The following is a 15,448-nucleotide window of genomic DNA, read 5'->3' on the forward strand; positions in this document are numbered from 1 at the left end:
CAAAATATACAGAAGAGAAAAGGAATATCTAGCTGTTGCGAGAGAAGCCGATCTCAACAAGTCCGACACACACCGACTGGACGCTTTGGCCGCAGCGAACACACACAGCACAAGAAGAACATGGCGCGCCTTCTCCGAGACAAAATAAACAAATAGTAGCTGACTTTAAAAGCAATAGTGGCAATAACCGATTTACGCTAGTAGGCTACCCTTTATAGAATTGTATTAAAATAGTTTCTGCATGTTTTCTGTAGAGCTCCTTACTCCTAAACCATCTACGTTCCTATTCGCATCTCGAGCGATCATTTCAAAAATCCTTCAAAGGAAAGGATTCCAAACGGATTTTTATCGTTCTAGAGAGACTACGCTTTGTTAAAAATAGATTTTTAGCCGCTTCTCCCGGGCCTCCTTGCGACTTAACAAGTGAAGGCTGATAACTCCACCCGGCTCTGCTGTACACACCTACCCCGAGGAAGGCCCGTGGATGGGAAACAGCTGTAGAAAAATACTTATTTTTAGCCCACCCCCTCCTTTAGTGTTGTACTTTTCACTGTCAATGCTGGACAAATGAATCCGTTGTTGTCGTTGGAGTCTACACTAATACTTTAAATTTTTAATGAAATACTAGCAAATACTCGCTACTAGGAACGAAAAATAAAATAAAAAGATCATTGCACTGTTGACTAAAGTCACTCTGATAAAAGAAAATCCGAACTTCTGTGATAAAGTAGCTTATTAGTAGAGACCCTCCCAAGAAAAAAAAAAATAAATCCGTTAGCTCTATTGTATCTTAAGTATTCACTTTTGAAGAAACTACAGTCTTCTGTGTGTGAAAAGTAAACAAACATTGTGGGCTTTGGCTTGCAGAGGTTGTGGTTGAGAACGTGGATATAGAGGAAGTAGGCATACTGTAAGTGTTTGAGGGAGGACGTGAGAGGAGTCATTCACCACATCAGTGTGTTTGCTACATGTTTTACCTCCTTTGCAAATGGAGCCCTGGTTCCCGTACCTGGGTGTCGAGATTATATAAGTATAAGAAAGACCCTGCAGGTTAAGTTCTTCGCAGAATTAGTTAGTAGGAAAAGATTTGGGGGTTGAATCTGAATAGAAAATGCAGCAGTCGCAGTAAATAAACCTTGATTTTTGTATCCGGTTGTTGAGCACCTGTTAAATCCTTCCAGGGCGCAAGGGTCGGGGCGGTTCCCAGGTACAGGAACTAAGCCTGCATTTGGTTCGGGTTAAGTGTTCTATTATGTCTCGTCGCGATCAGTCACCACATGCAAGTACGACACGTATAGTCCGGGCCTCGTGCATGAACGGCATGCTACACATTCACCAGACGGTCACATTGAGGCGCAGGCGCACATCACAAACGCACGTCACACACACACACACACACGGGTTGTTACATGCATTCACCCAGTTTCGGTGCGTACGCACACACGTACGCACACATAGAGGAGAAAATATAGTAAGTTGACTTTACAGTCCAGTGTCAGATGCGTGGCACCGCCTGCATTTGCTTTTTTGTTGTTTTGGCTGAAATGCAAAGCTGGATTCTTTTCTTTTTGGTTGTTCGGAGGTGATCCGGGCGGGTAAGGTGTTTTGGCTGAGTAGTACAAAATCGAATATATGTTTGGACGTGACTGTAATGTGCAAATGTTTGGGATTTGCTTTGTTTTGCTGTTTTTTTTTTTTTTAACCCAAACCGTATCACCTTACAGAACGTTGATATTGGACAATTCTGCAAAACCTCAGATTACTTTGATCACAGTGTGCCAAGATTTTCATTTTAAATTCCTGAAACATCCATGTACGGATGCGGTCGTGGTTATTATGCTCACTCCCAAATCTGCTTGTCCTGAGCTTGGAGTTTACGAATCCCTAGCCATGTGAGAGGTGAACGGTTGAACTATTGTTGTAGGTTTTGCACAAAGCTTGACCTGGAATGAGCATGCACAATGGACACCCTCACTCCAGGACCACCCAGAAAAGATAAATAGGATGTGATTTTGGTGGCCTCAGATTTACCTGCGGCTCTAGTTGATGGGTGCCCCAGATACCACCCAAACCTCAACACCCTTATGTTCTGTTTCACCCCAGAGAGGGCATAATCCTGCTATCTGCAAGCTGCAGAATCGTCCAACATGAACGTATACCCTGGCAACACTGAGCTGGACAACACAAAGGACCTACTCCTACTTGTTTTTTTTGTTTGTTTGTTTTTTTTTTGATTGTGGATGGTTGTGAGAGGAGCAGAGTCAGGGTGGGGGTGGGGTAGCGTGGCATCCTTAGATTTAGTGCATTAGACAAATAAGGCTTCCCTGGAAGGGACTGATGCAGCAACAGGGGGCACAGGGGAAAGGGTACAAGGAGGACAATCAGGGCAGACAGCAGCAGTAGCAGCAGCTATTGTAGAAGCACCCCCACCCTCAACAATGACGACGTAACAGTGTGCTATTTGGTGTATGCCAAAATCCCTTACAGTGCCACAAATGCATACATTGCATAAGCAATCTCTTTCGTGTCTTATGTATAGCACTTTTGGAAAGTGCTATACGAATAAATAAACCTTTCCTTGTCTTATACTCTTAGTATGAAATCAATCCCCTAACCTTGATAGCTTCCTTGCCCTACACACTGAAAGTACCTCTTCAGGGTGCAGCAACAATGCATTGCTGGTACCGTGTAAAGAGTGGGAATTCAGAAGTAGCTACATGCATAAAAGCTGAAGAGGTAGGGGCACAGGGGGAGATCCACTCATACCAGTTTTGGCCTCGGTCGGAGCAGAATCGCAGGGAACGGAGCTTAAGCCCCGGTGACAAATCAGAAGAGCAACAGCAGATAACTTTAGGTGATGGACAGGCCGTGGGCAGATTGCCGTTACAAAGCCTGACTGAAAACCAATCCCAGCTCTATCGCTTGTGACGCGCCCCGACGGACGTCAATAGGAGAGCGAGGTGGCAGATTGACGGGAAGGAAGGAAGAGCTGGGTTGGAAGTAGGGTACGAAAAGTTGAGAGGAAGTGGGGAAGGAGGAAAAAGCAAAGGATAAGGGTGGAGGAGGAGGACTGAAGAGGAGGGGTAAGCTTATCAGTTCACTCACAGGGCTTTTTGACCAACACGGACCTGGTTTGGTTCTTATTTACAAAGCAGTTCTGAGCGTTTCCACCAAATGAAGCGTTGGTTTGGAGCCTTAAATACTGGTTTCCAGAGAGAGAACCAGGTGCCTCTTGGATCCAAATTGAATCTTTGAGTGGGTGTGTGGGTGGGTGGGTATTCGCGGGAACAAACTGTAATCCAAGTTAACAAAGTTGCCAGTGACTGAACCTGGAGCTGGGGCTGGTGCTGCAGAGTTACTGATTGTGTGGATCCCATACAGATTCAGTGTGCAAACAAGAATCAAGCTGGTTCTCTGTTAGTCGAAAAGCCCTAAAAAGTATAATTCTGCATTGTTTGTAACTCAAACTTTGTCAGTTGGGCATGGCATGAGAATTATTGGTGTGCAGAAGGTGGTTGAACAATGTTTCAACATAGTGAAGTCTACACTGCCTTCAGCAAAAAGAGAAAAACAATCCTGGCTCGTTCGCGACCCTCCCACTGTAATCATTTCCCAATTTTGTTCTGCCCTCAACGAGAAAGGGTACGAGCTATGAGGAAAATAACCGAATCAACTAAAAGTGAAATCCTTCCTGGCCATGGTAAACCAAAAACCTCCTCCTCCTCACAAGCATACAGTAAAAACTGAACGGGAAAAAAAATGACAATAAGCCTGCAGGTTAGGATTCAACCTTCACTTTCTCCGTCTGTTATACCGTCTACTCTCTCTCTCTCTTCTTTTTGGGTACACTGATGAGCATGTGTTACATTGCGCCATGAGTTGCTTTGTTGCAGGTGGACTGATTTTCGAGCTTCATGCCTGGACAGAGTGGGACGATTAAAAAATAATCCGAGAAACACAGTTTTATACACACAGAGACACAATAATCAAAAGGTGGAGTTTGAGTGTACACTCGCACGCACGCAGGCAAAATTAAAGTAGAAAAAAAACGGACAGAATCAGTAAAACTCACGTACAGTAGATGAAGGCACTATTGCAAGCAAAGTCCAAGTACTATTTGTGACAGAAAACATCAACACCCCTTATCCGACTCCACTTCTCAGTCCCTTGGGCTAGATGTTAGGGGGTCAGGGGAAACATATTTGAGTTTGAATCCTTTTTTTTTGCTATCTTGTTTGATTTTTAAATTCCTGTTTAACATGAAACGAGGGGAGAAAGTCAGACCTGGACATAGGAAGTCATGTGGGATTGGCGTGCTGTCATCTGACTTTCCTGTCCGTCTGCGTTAAAACAGGAAGGGACATGCTGATTCGTACGTTACATCTCACCACCTTATCCTCCCCTGTAATTCCTGGCGTTCTAGATCATATGGTTCACGGGGCAGTGATCCACATTACTTATCTCTTGCTTCGTCCACACTTTTTTTTTTCGTCTGGCCTTTCATCGTGTGGGACGTGGACTACGGTAACTGACTAAGAAGTAAATGTGTCAGCTCGTGACCTTGACGCACACACTTGTTTGGGAGCGGGGGGATCCAGGAGTAAGGTGGAGGAAAAGTTGTTCCACTGCCGAGAAACAATCTAGCCCAAGGGTTAGACACACAAACAGATACACACACTCATGCAGGCATGCACACACACACTCCCTCACACGCACACACATTCGTTCATGGACTCACACACTGTTCCCCTCCCTTTCCCCAGGCAGCAGACAAGGCAGTACATTCAGGGTAACACAGAGTCAGTCCCTTCAGAAATCCATCGGATCCTCCTCCGCGAGGCCGTGATTGGCAATGCTTCTGCCTCCACCTTTCGGAGGCGCCCCGTCACTATCTGGGTTCGCCTCGGGGGGCGGGGTCAGCCCCGACCCCCCACCCCAGGTGTCACTGGTGGGCGGGTAGAAATTGTCGTCGAAGCCGCAGAAGCCTTCGTCCACGCCTTGGTTGTAGCGCTGGTAGGTGGAGGCGTGCACCTCGTTCTCCCTGGCCGTGATCTCCAGCGTGCTGTTCCACATGCCGTAGCCGAAGTAGATGAGCACACCTGGGGAGGGCGCACAAACAGCCGATCGATATGCGCGCACACACAAACACAATCAAACATTATTAAAGCGAGTTTAAATAATAGAAGAGAAAACGCGGTGAACTTAAAAACAGTTCAACCCACTCTGAGTGAGTCAGAAGAGCACAGCTGTTCTATTTACTGTACTCAGTCCTCAAAAAATAAATAACTGGTTGTGTGCAAACAAAAAGAACTCTGCAATAAAATGCACACACAAATACACCGATCAGCCACAACATTATGACCACTGACAAGTAAATAACATTGTCCATCTTGTGACAATTCAATGTTCTGCTGGGAAACTTCTGGACCTGGCATTCATGTGGATGTTACTTAGATATGTACCACCCACCTAGACCAGACCAGGCACACCCACCCCATAACAGTGACACTCCTTGATGGCAGCAGAAGGCAGCCTGACACAGGTACACACACAAAAACGGTTTAGGAACAACTCAAAAAAAACATGAAGAACAGCACAAGGCGTTGACCTGGCCTCCAAATTCTCTAGATCCCAAACTGATCTGAACTGGACACCCAGAAGGCCCATGTCCATTCTCTGATGAATCAGAACTGGCACAAGGGAGACCTACACAATGTTAGGAAGGTGGTCATAATGTTATGCCTGATCGGTGTATAGCAAAGCAAGTGCTTTATTGGCTACTTGACCCAGTAAGGAATGAGTCAGGTGAGTCATTGATTGAGATCAAATAATTATCTGTTTCCATTTGTCCAGGAGGGTAAGAAAAAAACCTTAATATAAAATAAAGTGATCTAGGACAGGGTCCGCTTACCCACGAGGCACCATACTGAAAATCGTATCCAGGTGATGGCCGACAGTTTAAGCATGAGGTAGATATTGACCAGCATGGCTGAAGCAGGTACGAAGGGCACACAGGGTGCCATGTAGGGCAGACGCTTGGGGTTCTCCGGCTGCTGGAGGATGATGATGACCAGCAGGGCAAGGACGACGATGAACACGATTAATAGCAGCAAGGCCCACCAGCGAGCCTCCCCAATATAGCTCGCTCCTGAAGAAAAAGAATGAATTAACGTATGCTTGCACCGCACCGTATATCTGAGTGTAAGTCACTTGTCCTCACCGAAAATGATGAAGGAGCAGAAAGCAAAGATGAAGATGAAGAGCAGCAGCACACACACAGTGACCGTCTTCCCAGTGGCTGGAGTCGGCCTGTCCATCTTTCCCGGGAGGCCCAGGCGGATCCTCAAGGTATAGTAGCGTGGTCCGATCAGCTTCTTCAAGCGCCTGGACATCCCGCCCTCCGACTCCTCCGCCTCGATGCCGGTGGTCATGTCCACCGTGCCGTAGTTGGGGTGGCTGGCAGTGTACGCGTTTTTGTCCGGTTTGCCGATCAGCATCTCGTTGTCGCCCAGCGACGGCAGGTTTTTGGCTCCGCAGGTGTTAGTGGGGCCGCCGAATTCGTCCGCCTCGCTGGTCGGCGAGCAGGCGTCCTTCTCGCACTCGGCCAGAACGCCTTCCTTCCTCTTGTTGTTCTGCTCCTCTGAGAGGAAGTTCACGAAGCCGTGGATGTCGCCCTCGGGTTGGTAACGCAGCAGGAGAACGCAGAGGCTCACCTGCAGAGGAGGAGGAGAGGGAGCACGTTGTTTCTTTAAAAGCAGAATGATGTGACCCCAAATACAAGTTTTTCTATAGTTGGGTTTAGTTTATTTGGTTTGACTGTACTTCTACTGCAACAACTGAGAATATGGAGCATCGTTTTAGTTCTGACTAGAAGTGGTCGAGGAGGACTCAGTTGCACATCCCAAGGCATAGATGGTGGTTAGAAAGTCTTTACTTTATCACAAGGAGTAGATCAAAGACAAACTGGCAAAGTAGGAAGGGAGACTAAATACAAGTGGAACAATGAGACACTTGGGGGGAAGTGAAGACGTCTGGAACGATCTGGAGCGTTAGGAGCATTCAAAGTAAACAGGAAGTGCCCAGAAAGACAGAGATAAAGTTAACCATGACTAGATGCAGCAGAGCTGGATGTGACAGTTTCAGCAGTTCATTGATACCCCAGTTGACAGGTTGATTGATAAGCCCACCAAAACGTTAAATCACTGTCATGCAAGGCAACCTTTAGGACCTTTAGGACCACAGACACGCCAACAACACTTCCTGTTGTTTAATCGTTTATGTATTTTAAATCTGCTAAGACTTACAGTTTATGTACATTTACACTGGTCCCATAATTCTCTATAAATCATGTATGGGAAGGATTTGTTTTCCCGGCAAAATCCCTATTGCTTTCTGCAGTCATTAAAAGCCATTTCAAAGAGCAGAGTCTATTTCACCTAATCTGACTTCACAAGCATTTTTTATGTAGTGTGAGAAAAAGGCTAAGCAGGAAAACACAATCCTACCACATTCATATAAAGAAAAACTGTGGCCTGACTATAGATCAGGTTATAAAATACTGAGAATAAACCTCTGCAGTACTGTGAGATAATACAGTGAGGCAGCAGCACTAACCAGGTAGCCCCAAGGTCTTTATGTGCTGTATTTTTCTTCTCTCCAGCACTCACCAGTGTGTACGCCAGCAAAGTTCCTATAGACATCATCTCTATGAGGTCTCTAAGGCTGACCAGGAGGGACAGCAGGGCAGCCAGAAAGCCGGACACCACGCAGGCTACAGCGGGGGTCTCTGTGTAGGAAGACACGTTGGCCAGGAACCTAAACACACGTCGAGATGAACAGACTTAGATGCACGCGTGATTTAGATTGACAAGAAAAAAAGATAGAAATAACTGCGAGGGCTCACTTAAACAGAAGGCCGTCCCCCGCCATGGCGTAGATGACCCTGGGCATGGGGAACAGGGACCCCAGGAGGGATACGGTCAGCCCGGCTATAGATCCGACCGCCACAATATACTTGGCGAACATGCAGCCGTGCATGGCGAACATCTCCATCAGCGGGGCGTCCGCGTCGATCTCATCGTACGGCACCATCAGTGTCAGGATCACAGAAACCTGGATGGAAAACACAAATATAGTTTTGGTTATTAATAAGAATAGCATGTTATTCTCCATCTTTGCATGCCATCATAAGGTTTGTAAAGCCATTATTAGAAAGTAGCAGCAGCAGCAGACACCAGAGCTGGCCACCATTCTTCCATCTCCAGAACTAAATGGACACCGTGACACTCGCGGCTGGACAAGCTGATACGGAAGGCGGGCTCTGTGGTAGGGGCAGAGCTGGAGTCCCCGACATCGGCGGCAGATGCAAGGACTTTGAACAAAATCTGGACCATCGTGAACAATGTCCACCACCCTCTACACGACGCCATAGTCAGGCAGAGAAGCTCTGTGTGTTGAGCTGCATCCTCGCAGCTTAGCTAGCGCGCTCAGGACACTGCACATCGCATCACGTGCAAAATGTTTATTAGTCATGCTTCCCTCTGTGTGTGTGTGTCTGTGTGTGTGCGTGTGTGTGTTTTATCCTCGTGTCTGACGTGTGAAATCATGCAGGGCCATCTGTCACAAATGCTGCGCTACGAAAGGAGATGGGTTTGCGTGAACAGTTTGCAAAAAGGGAGGAACAACAGTGATGATAATAATTAGAATAAAAAGATGCCCGTCAACTCTTCATTCAATATGTGAACCAGTCCGAAAGGGGCTACACTAATCCAGAGGGAATCCTACAAAAGACCCTTATTAAACATGTGTGTTTGAGAGCGCAAAGCCGATCACAAACTGCAATTCTTCCATGCATGCTCTAGCTCACTGTCAGGTAGTTCTTGGTTTGCACATTCATGACTACCCCAGCAAAAAACATCATGCAACATAATTCTCTCCCATGCTGCTCTCTTAATAATACGTATAAAGAGGGCAATAAATACGTTTTGACAATCTTTTATGATGAAGTTTGTCTTACAAACCGCAAAATCAAAAAAGATCTGTGTTCATTGACTAAAGTGAGACTGAACTGCAGCTATACACTCCGTGGGAGCAGGAAAGTTTTTCCAAGATGACTACAGAATGAAATAGATCAAAGAAGGATGGAGATTAAGAGAGGCTGAGATAAAAAAAAAAAAACTTTGGAGGACGGGAAAGGGGTGATGTGAAGGAACAGATGTGACTGCAAGACAGAGAGAGAGAGAGAGAGAGAGAGAGAGAGAGAGAGAGAGAGAGAGAGAGAGAGAGAGAGAGAGAGAGAGAGTGAGAGGGGGAGATTGAGGAGGATTCTGGAAATAAGTTGCCAAGTTTTGAAGTTGATCAAATCTTTGCCCCCAGGCTACGCTGAGAAATTCCCCGCTTCTGATTGGCCGCCGTCATGGTGTGCCCCATAGCAACAACCTTCCAGCGCGTGAGATACGCGCCCACGGTGTTCCGGTGCAGGAGAAGCATCTACATATATTTGATCCCGTCACCTTTCGGATAAAAACATCTCAGCGTTTGGGGAAGCGCTTTCAGTCTGCATTTCCAAGCAATGTCGATAAGAACTCAATGCCATAGCTAAGAGAGTATGATGAATTAATAAGCAGATGGAGGCTTATATCTTTACGTTTTAAGCCAAAATCAGGGAAACAAAAAACATGAACAGACAAAAAAAACAAGCTAGTGTATGTAGGTGTATGAAAATAAAATGTAGAGTGAAAACAGCCTTCGGTCTTCCCACAAGTGATGTAATCGTATTTATTTGGAGGCACTGAACACTACAAGTTGTTATCTCACTTCAGTACCACACTGTGCGTGCCAAACAAATTCAAATCGCCTATCGCCTATAAGAAATGATACTTTGGGTACTATTGAACTCTAAAAATGAATGTTTCATTATGCCTCAGGACCCTGAGCTCACTCACAGAGACGTAGGCAGTGAGGCAGGTGATCAGTGAGGCAGTGATCGCGTAAGGGATGGAAGTGTTGGGACTCTTGGCCTCTTCTCCGGTCGTGGCGATGATGTCGAACCCGATGAAGGCGTAGAAGCACGTGGCTGCACCCTGCATCACCTGCAACGGCGGCGAGGCGAGAAGAATTATGGCTTTAACGGAAAAAAAAAAAAAAACACAACCAGCTGGCACTGTAACACAATAACCTTTCTGTTTCATCTGTTTGCTTACATGTGATTTTCTATGTGTGTGTATGCATGTGCTTGCATACCCCTGACCAGCCAAACGGCAGGAACCTCCCCTCGTCCCAGTTCTCTCCGTTGACGAAGAACAGCCCGGCGATCATCATGAACACCCACACTATGAGGTTGATGACGTTCAGCACGTTGTTGAAGCCCACGGAGTTCTTCACTCCCAAAGCCACGATCACAGTCACCAGCAGTGCTATCAGCAGCGCCAGCAGGTCTGGGTACGACTGCTCTCCCTTACCTGGAGGGGAAACACATGCATTGAATAATTAAAGCACATGGAAAAGACATAAAGTGTTGTTGTCCAGTCACGATGCTGGCGGGTGGTATAAAATCTTTGGCGGAAAACAAATACATGGAATAAATTAGGCTTTAGTAGTGATTCACTGGTGTAGAAAATGTTATAAATTGAAAGAAAAGGCCAAACACAGTTACTTGGGTTACTCCGGGTAGTGTTTTTAGACAGTATTGCTAAATAGTATTGCTAAAAATCTGATTAAATGAAAAAGAACAAGACTTCAGTGTTCACAGCTCAGTGTAGGGTAACCCTAACCCTAACCCTAGGGTTAACCCTAACCCTAACCAAACTCAACAACATTCAACAAAAGCCCAGCCCGTGTGAGCCTGGAAATCACTGATATATATTCTCAGCTAAATTGCAAGGGCGTGGAGGAACAACTGCATTTCTCCTGCAGGAAAAGGAAACATTAACTTTCCATTAGGATGTGGAACAGCTGGCCATGCTGCTCATCATGTGACCACCACAGGAAGAAGCTGACAAGGCGGTGTCATCCAGATAGACACACAGCTGGCAAGCACACGCATCGGCTATAGCATTACACCAGATTAGCAGGCGTCCCCGACTAGGATTGTGACCTGGAAAACTACGCCGCAGCCAGGAATCGTTTAGAGAATTCAAGATGCTGCCGACGCCGTTAGTTTCAATAATCGACCCGACTTCCAAAATAAGCAGTGGAATGTCATTTGTACGCTTCCTGGAAATGAAAATCTCCTCTGGATGGTTTCCCAAATAGTCTCAACGTTTCACCGTCTGTGTTTTTATTGAGATTTGGAAGATTTGCTGTCATTCAAAACAGAGCATCGCCACTGTTACAGAGCCATCTGAATTCTTCTCTGTGGCACGGATAGCATATGGTTCACTTCAAATGAACTCATGACTCATAGGGACAAGCATTGTTAAGGCTGTTACATAGAAGTTGACGTCATTTTGTTCTCGTTGCCCAATGAGCGAGCTTGTTCTTGCAGCTTGTTCTCGACACATCAACAGGGCAGAACTTTTTTTCTTATGTGGGGTCCAGCAACAATTCTGTGATTGGTCAGAAATCGGAAGTGGGCGTGGTTAATGTGGAAAAGCGGAAACGCTATCGGCATCTCTGTGAGCTCCCAGATGCTAATATTCGCAGTGTGACCGCTAATCTCTCCTGGGTAGAGATCGGCATACTGTGTGTGGGTGCATGCTGAATGAAGGGTGTGATGCGACGGTCACGGTCGTCAAAATGGCCGGCCGACATCCAAAAATAAGAAGAAGAGTGCCTCTCGTCATCCATCTCCTGCATCTCCCACAATGCTTAGCACATGTGACGTATGCTGCATTAGGAGGTCCCTATCAGGACTTCCCAGGAGTTTGGCACTTTTGGGAAGTACAAATGACCCAGCCAAAACAAACTTTTTTCTTGTTCTTGCAGCCCTACAAGCGAGAACAGATTTCTATGTATGAGTATGTAACAAGCTTTAGTAAAAATGTCTGAAACTGCTGTTCCTCAAACGGCCACTTGAGGCTGGCGACAACAGCGAGTCAATTCCCACGGACTCCCATGTTGTAATGACCAATTTTAAAGCGTAAGTAAACATGTTAACATGTTAATTTCCGCACAGGTTACCCTTTAAAATGTATCCGTTTGACTGACAGATGAGTTTCATCACAGTATACTAGCTGCCTAGGCGTTAGCTAGGCAGCGACAGGCACGGCTAACGTGGTGAACGCCAATGCCACCAACACTGAGCTTCAAAACTTAAGCTCCAATGGGTGACGACGTAGAGGGATTGTGTATCTTGTATTTCCTACACATAAATATTCAACAGCTGAGACTAGAGTTTATAGAATCTATGAAAATGCACACTTGAACATCTGAAAATAGCTATATCTAGGAAGCAGACTATCAAACCTATATTACTGGACCCTAGTAATCCAACAGAATGTAACACTCCGTGCGCTATATCGATTCATATCCTAGAAACGCTAAAAGCAGCCTTAATTTTTGTCAGAGTAGAACTATCATAATTGTCCTAAGCCCATGTGTCTCTCTCTCTCTCTCCCACTCACCCAAGCCGTTGAGCGTCCCGATGTGTGAAATCATAAAGTTGCTGATGCTGTGATTGGCCAGCGAGTCCGCCATGCTGCTGAGAGCCGACGCCCCCGCCGCCGTGCCGATCAGATACTCCAGAATTAAGTTCCAGCCGATGAAGAAGGCCACGCACTCGCCCACGGTCACGTAGCTGTAGGTGTAGGCCGAGCCTGTGGTCTTAGGCACGCGCACGCCGAACTCTGCGTAACACACTCCTACGGGACAGGGAGGGAGATTCATGCAGTAGAGACGCACACATTGTATATACTGTACACAATCGGTGATCTGACAGCATTATCACAGAAGCGAAAGGCTGAGTTAATTGTATTGACAGGAGCATTAAGGTAGCACTAAGATATACCCTGAGTGCCTCTTATATTATAGCTTCGCCTGTATAACGTGTTTGCCCTTGTAATAATTGCACAGTATTAAAAGGTACTCCATATAAATCACTTTCTTTCAATGGTGATAAGAATGGTAGTCACCTTTATGATGTGGTTATAATTACAATCATGTGTGTAGACTATTATTACCAGCCTCACCTGACAGTATGGAGGCCACAGCGGCGATAATGAAGGACACTATGACCCCAGGACCGGCCATCTCTTTGGCAACCAGCCCCGAGACCACATACATCCCCGTCCCGACGCAGCTGCCCACACCCAGCGACACCAGGTCCACCGTGGACAACACCCGGGCCAGCCTGGTCCCATGCGAACTGGTACCCGTCACTGCGGAATCCAACATGGACTCCACGGGTTTGGTCCTCAGGACGCGGGACGCAAAGGTGTTCCATGTCGAACCCCACTGTATCCTGCGAGGGTCCAGCTTCCCAACCAGGCCGCTCATACTGAGGGCTAAAGGTCAAATGGAGGAAATTTACAAAGAGTGGAGGATTCTTTCTCCTTGCGCCCCGCGACTGTTCTCGAGCAAATGATTGCGTAGAGCGCTGGGGAAGAATTCCTTATTCCAAATGACAGAAGGAGATCTAATTCTGCCTTGCTGATTGTGCCTCTGCCTTCTGGTTCAGACAGTTTTACCCCACATGGTGAGAGACAGAGTTATCTGAAAGACAAGGGTGAGAAGATTTATTTTTGTCACATTTCACAACACATTGCTTTCTATTAATTATCTGACGCTTCGTGAGCTCCCCTGCTAGGACACGGGAGCTCAAAGGTGGAGATGTATTACAAGTTTGTCCGCAAATGAAGCGTACCTGAATGAGGAAGCAGCTAATTAGCAGTCCTCTCCCTGTAGCCTTGTTGCTATAGTAGCCAAGCTCATTAGTGACAGTCATGGAAGGCAAATACATTTCTTTTGCTTGTAATGGGGATACAGAATAGTACATACATGCTACATAATCCTACTAAACCTAAACAAAAGAGCCTGTATAACAATTGTTTGAACAAAATAAGACACAAATGTGTCATGACTTCACTGCATGTTGCAAGATATCATAAGATTGCCTGCAAGCAGCTCTCTTTGTCAAAAGTAACGACTACATTGGATTCTACAGCACTGCTTGTTAGCTCTATAGTCATTTCACGATTCATATCCTGCTCCTATTACAGATGCACTAGTGATACAGTAATTTAAAACCTTATACTCCACCGTACTTATTATTAATCCACTGCAATTAATGAGAGCTACACACCGATCAGCCACAACATTAAAACCACGGACTTGTGACAATACTATGTTCTACTGGGAAACATTTGGACCTGGCGTTCGTGTGGATGTTACTCAGACATGTACCACCCACCTAGACCAGACCAGGCACCCCATAGCAATGACACTCCTTGATGGTAGCAGCCATCCTCAGCAAGATGCAGCCTGACACAGACACACACACAAAAACGCTTTAGGAACAACTAAAAAACACTTGAAAAACAGCACAAGGTGTTGACCTGGCCTCCAAATTCACTAGATCCTAAACTGATCAAGTATCTGTGGGATGATCAACAGATCCCCCTCCCCTCAACCCATAGGACCCAAAGGCCCCCACTAACAAAATTCTGTTCTCAGACACCACAGGACACCCTCAGAAGGCCAATGTCCATTCTCTGATGAGTCACAACTGTATTGGAGGCACAAGGGAGACCTACACAATATTAGGAAGGTGGTCCTAATGTTATGCCTGATCGGTGTATTTACACTTAAAACGTGGTATCCTGGTAGATAGATATGGGGCTTTTATGGGGGATCTGTAGTGGAGAATTGTTGCTGCAGTAGGGCCTTTATAGGTCTAAAGAGGTTCACTGTAAAATATGTCAAACCAGTAGCCAACCTGTATGTCTAAGCTTTGAGTCTTTGTGTCAGATGGATACAACACTAATAAGAAGATACTGTGGAGAACATGAACGTGATTCACTTAACAGCGATAAAACATGTTCAAATTGCAGAGTCTTTGAACGGACCACTTTGAGTAACGTTGCGATTAGAGATGCTGCTGAACAGAGAGCTATTACAGTCATCAATCGTGGCTGAGTGCACCTCCCCTCTCTCTCTCCCTCTCTCTTTCTCTTAACAGCGCTGAGTTAACACTCCCCCATTCATCTACTTTGAACAACAAACACAAGTTAAGGGACAAATACACATTCGCGTACGGCGCGCCCACACTGCCTCTCAGCTATAACGTGATCCACTCAAATGCTGAGAGCAATTACCAGGTTGTTTAACCAGGGCAGGCCGGGGGCTGCTATTGTCGCTGCACTTAGTTGGAGCATGAGCATGCGTAGCGGTATGGGAGGCTCAAAAGGTGATTTAATTCGAGTGCGATGGAGAGCGGCGGCGGCAGAAGCGGCGGCAGAGGGGCAGTGGCTCTTTATCAGTCGCACGCTCGAATTGTAGCTCAAGTGCATTT

At 46.1% G+C, this 15,448-nt stretch overlaps 1 protein-coding gene across 1 annotated transcript; it reads right to left on the reverse strand.

The window, feature by feature from the left end:
* Positions 1-3,921: 3,921 nt before the first annotated feature.
* On the reverse strand, positions 3,922-13,434 carry slc7a14a (solute carrier family 7 member 14a; the record flags this gene model as incomplete). The annotated part of the gene is made up of 9 exons (XM_084569723.1): positions 3,922-5,099; positions 5,912-6,148; positions 6,221-6,713; positions 7,668-7,815; positions 7,904-8,112; positions 9,945-10,091; positions 10,243-10,460; positions 12,564-12,800; positions 13,128-13,434. The coding sequence occupies 9 exons, from the start codon at positions 13,432-13,434 to the stop codon at positions 4,810-4,812; spliced, it is 2,286 nt and encodes a 761-aa protein (XP_084425849.1). The 3' UTR covers positions 3,922-4,809.
* Positions 13,435-15,448: the final 2,014 nt, after the last annotated feature.

Source organism: Chelon labrosus (genome assembly GCF_963514085.1).
Source record: "Chelon labrosus genome assembly, chromosome: 20".
NCBI lineage: Eukaryota > Metazoa > Chordata > Actinopteri > Mugiliformes > Mugilidae > Chelon > Chelon labrosus.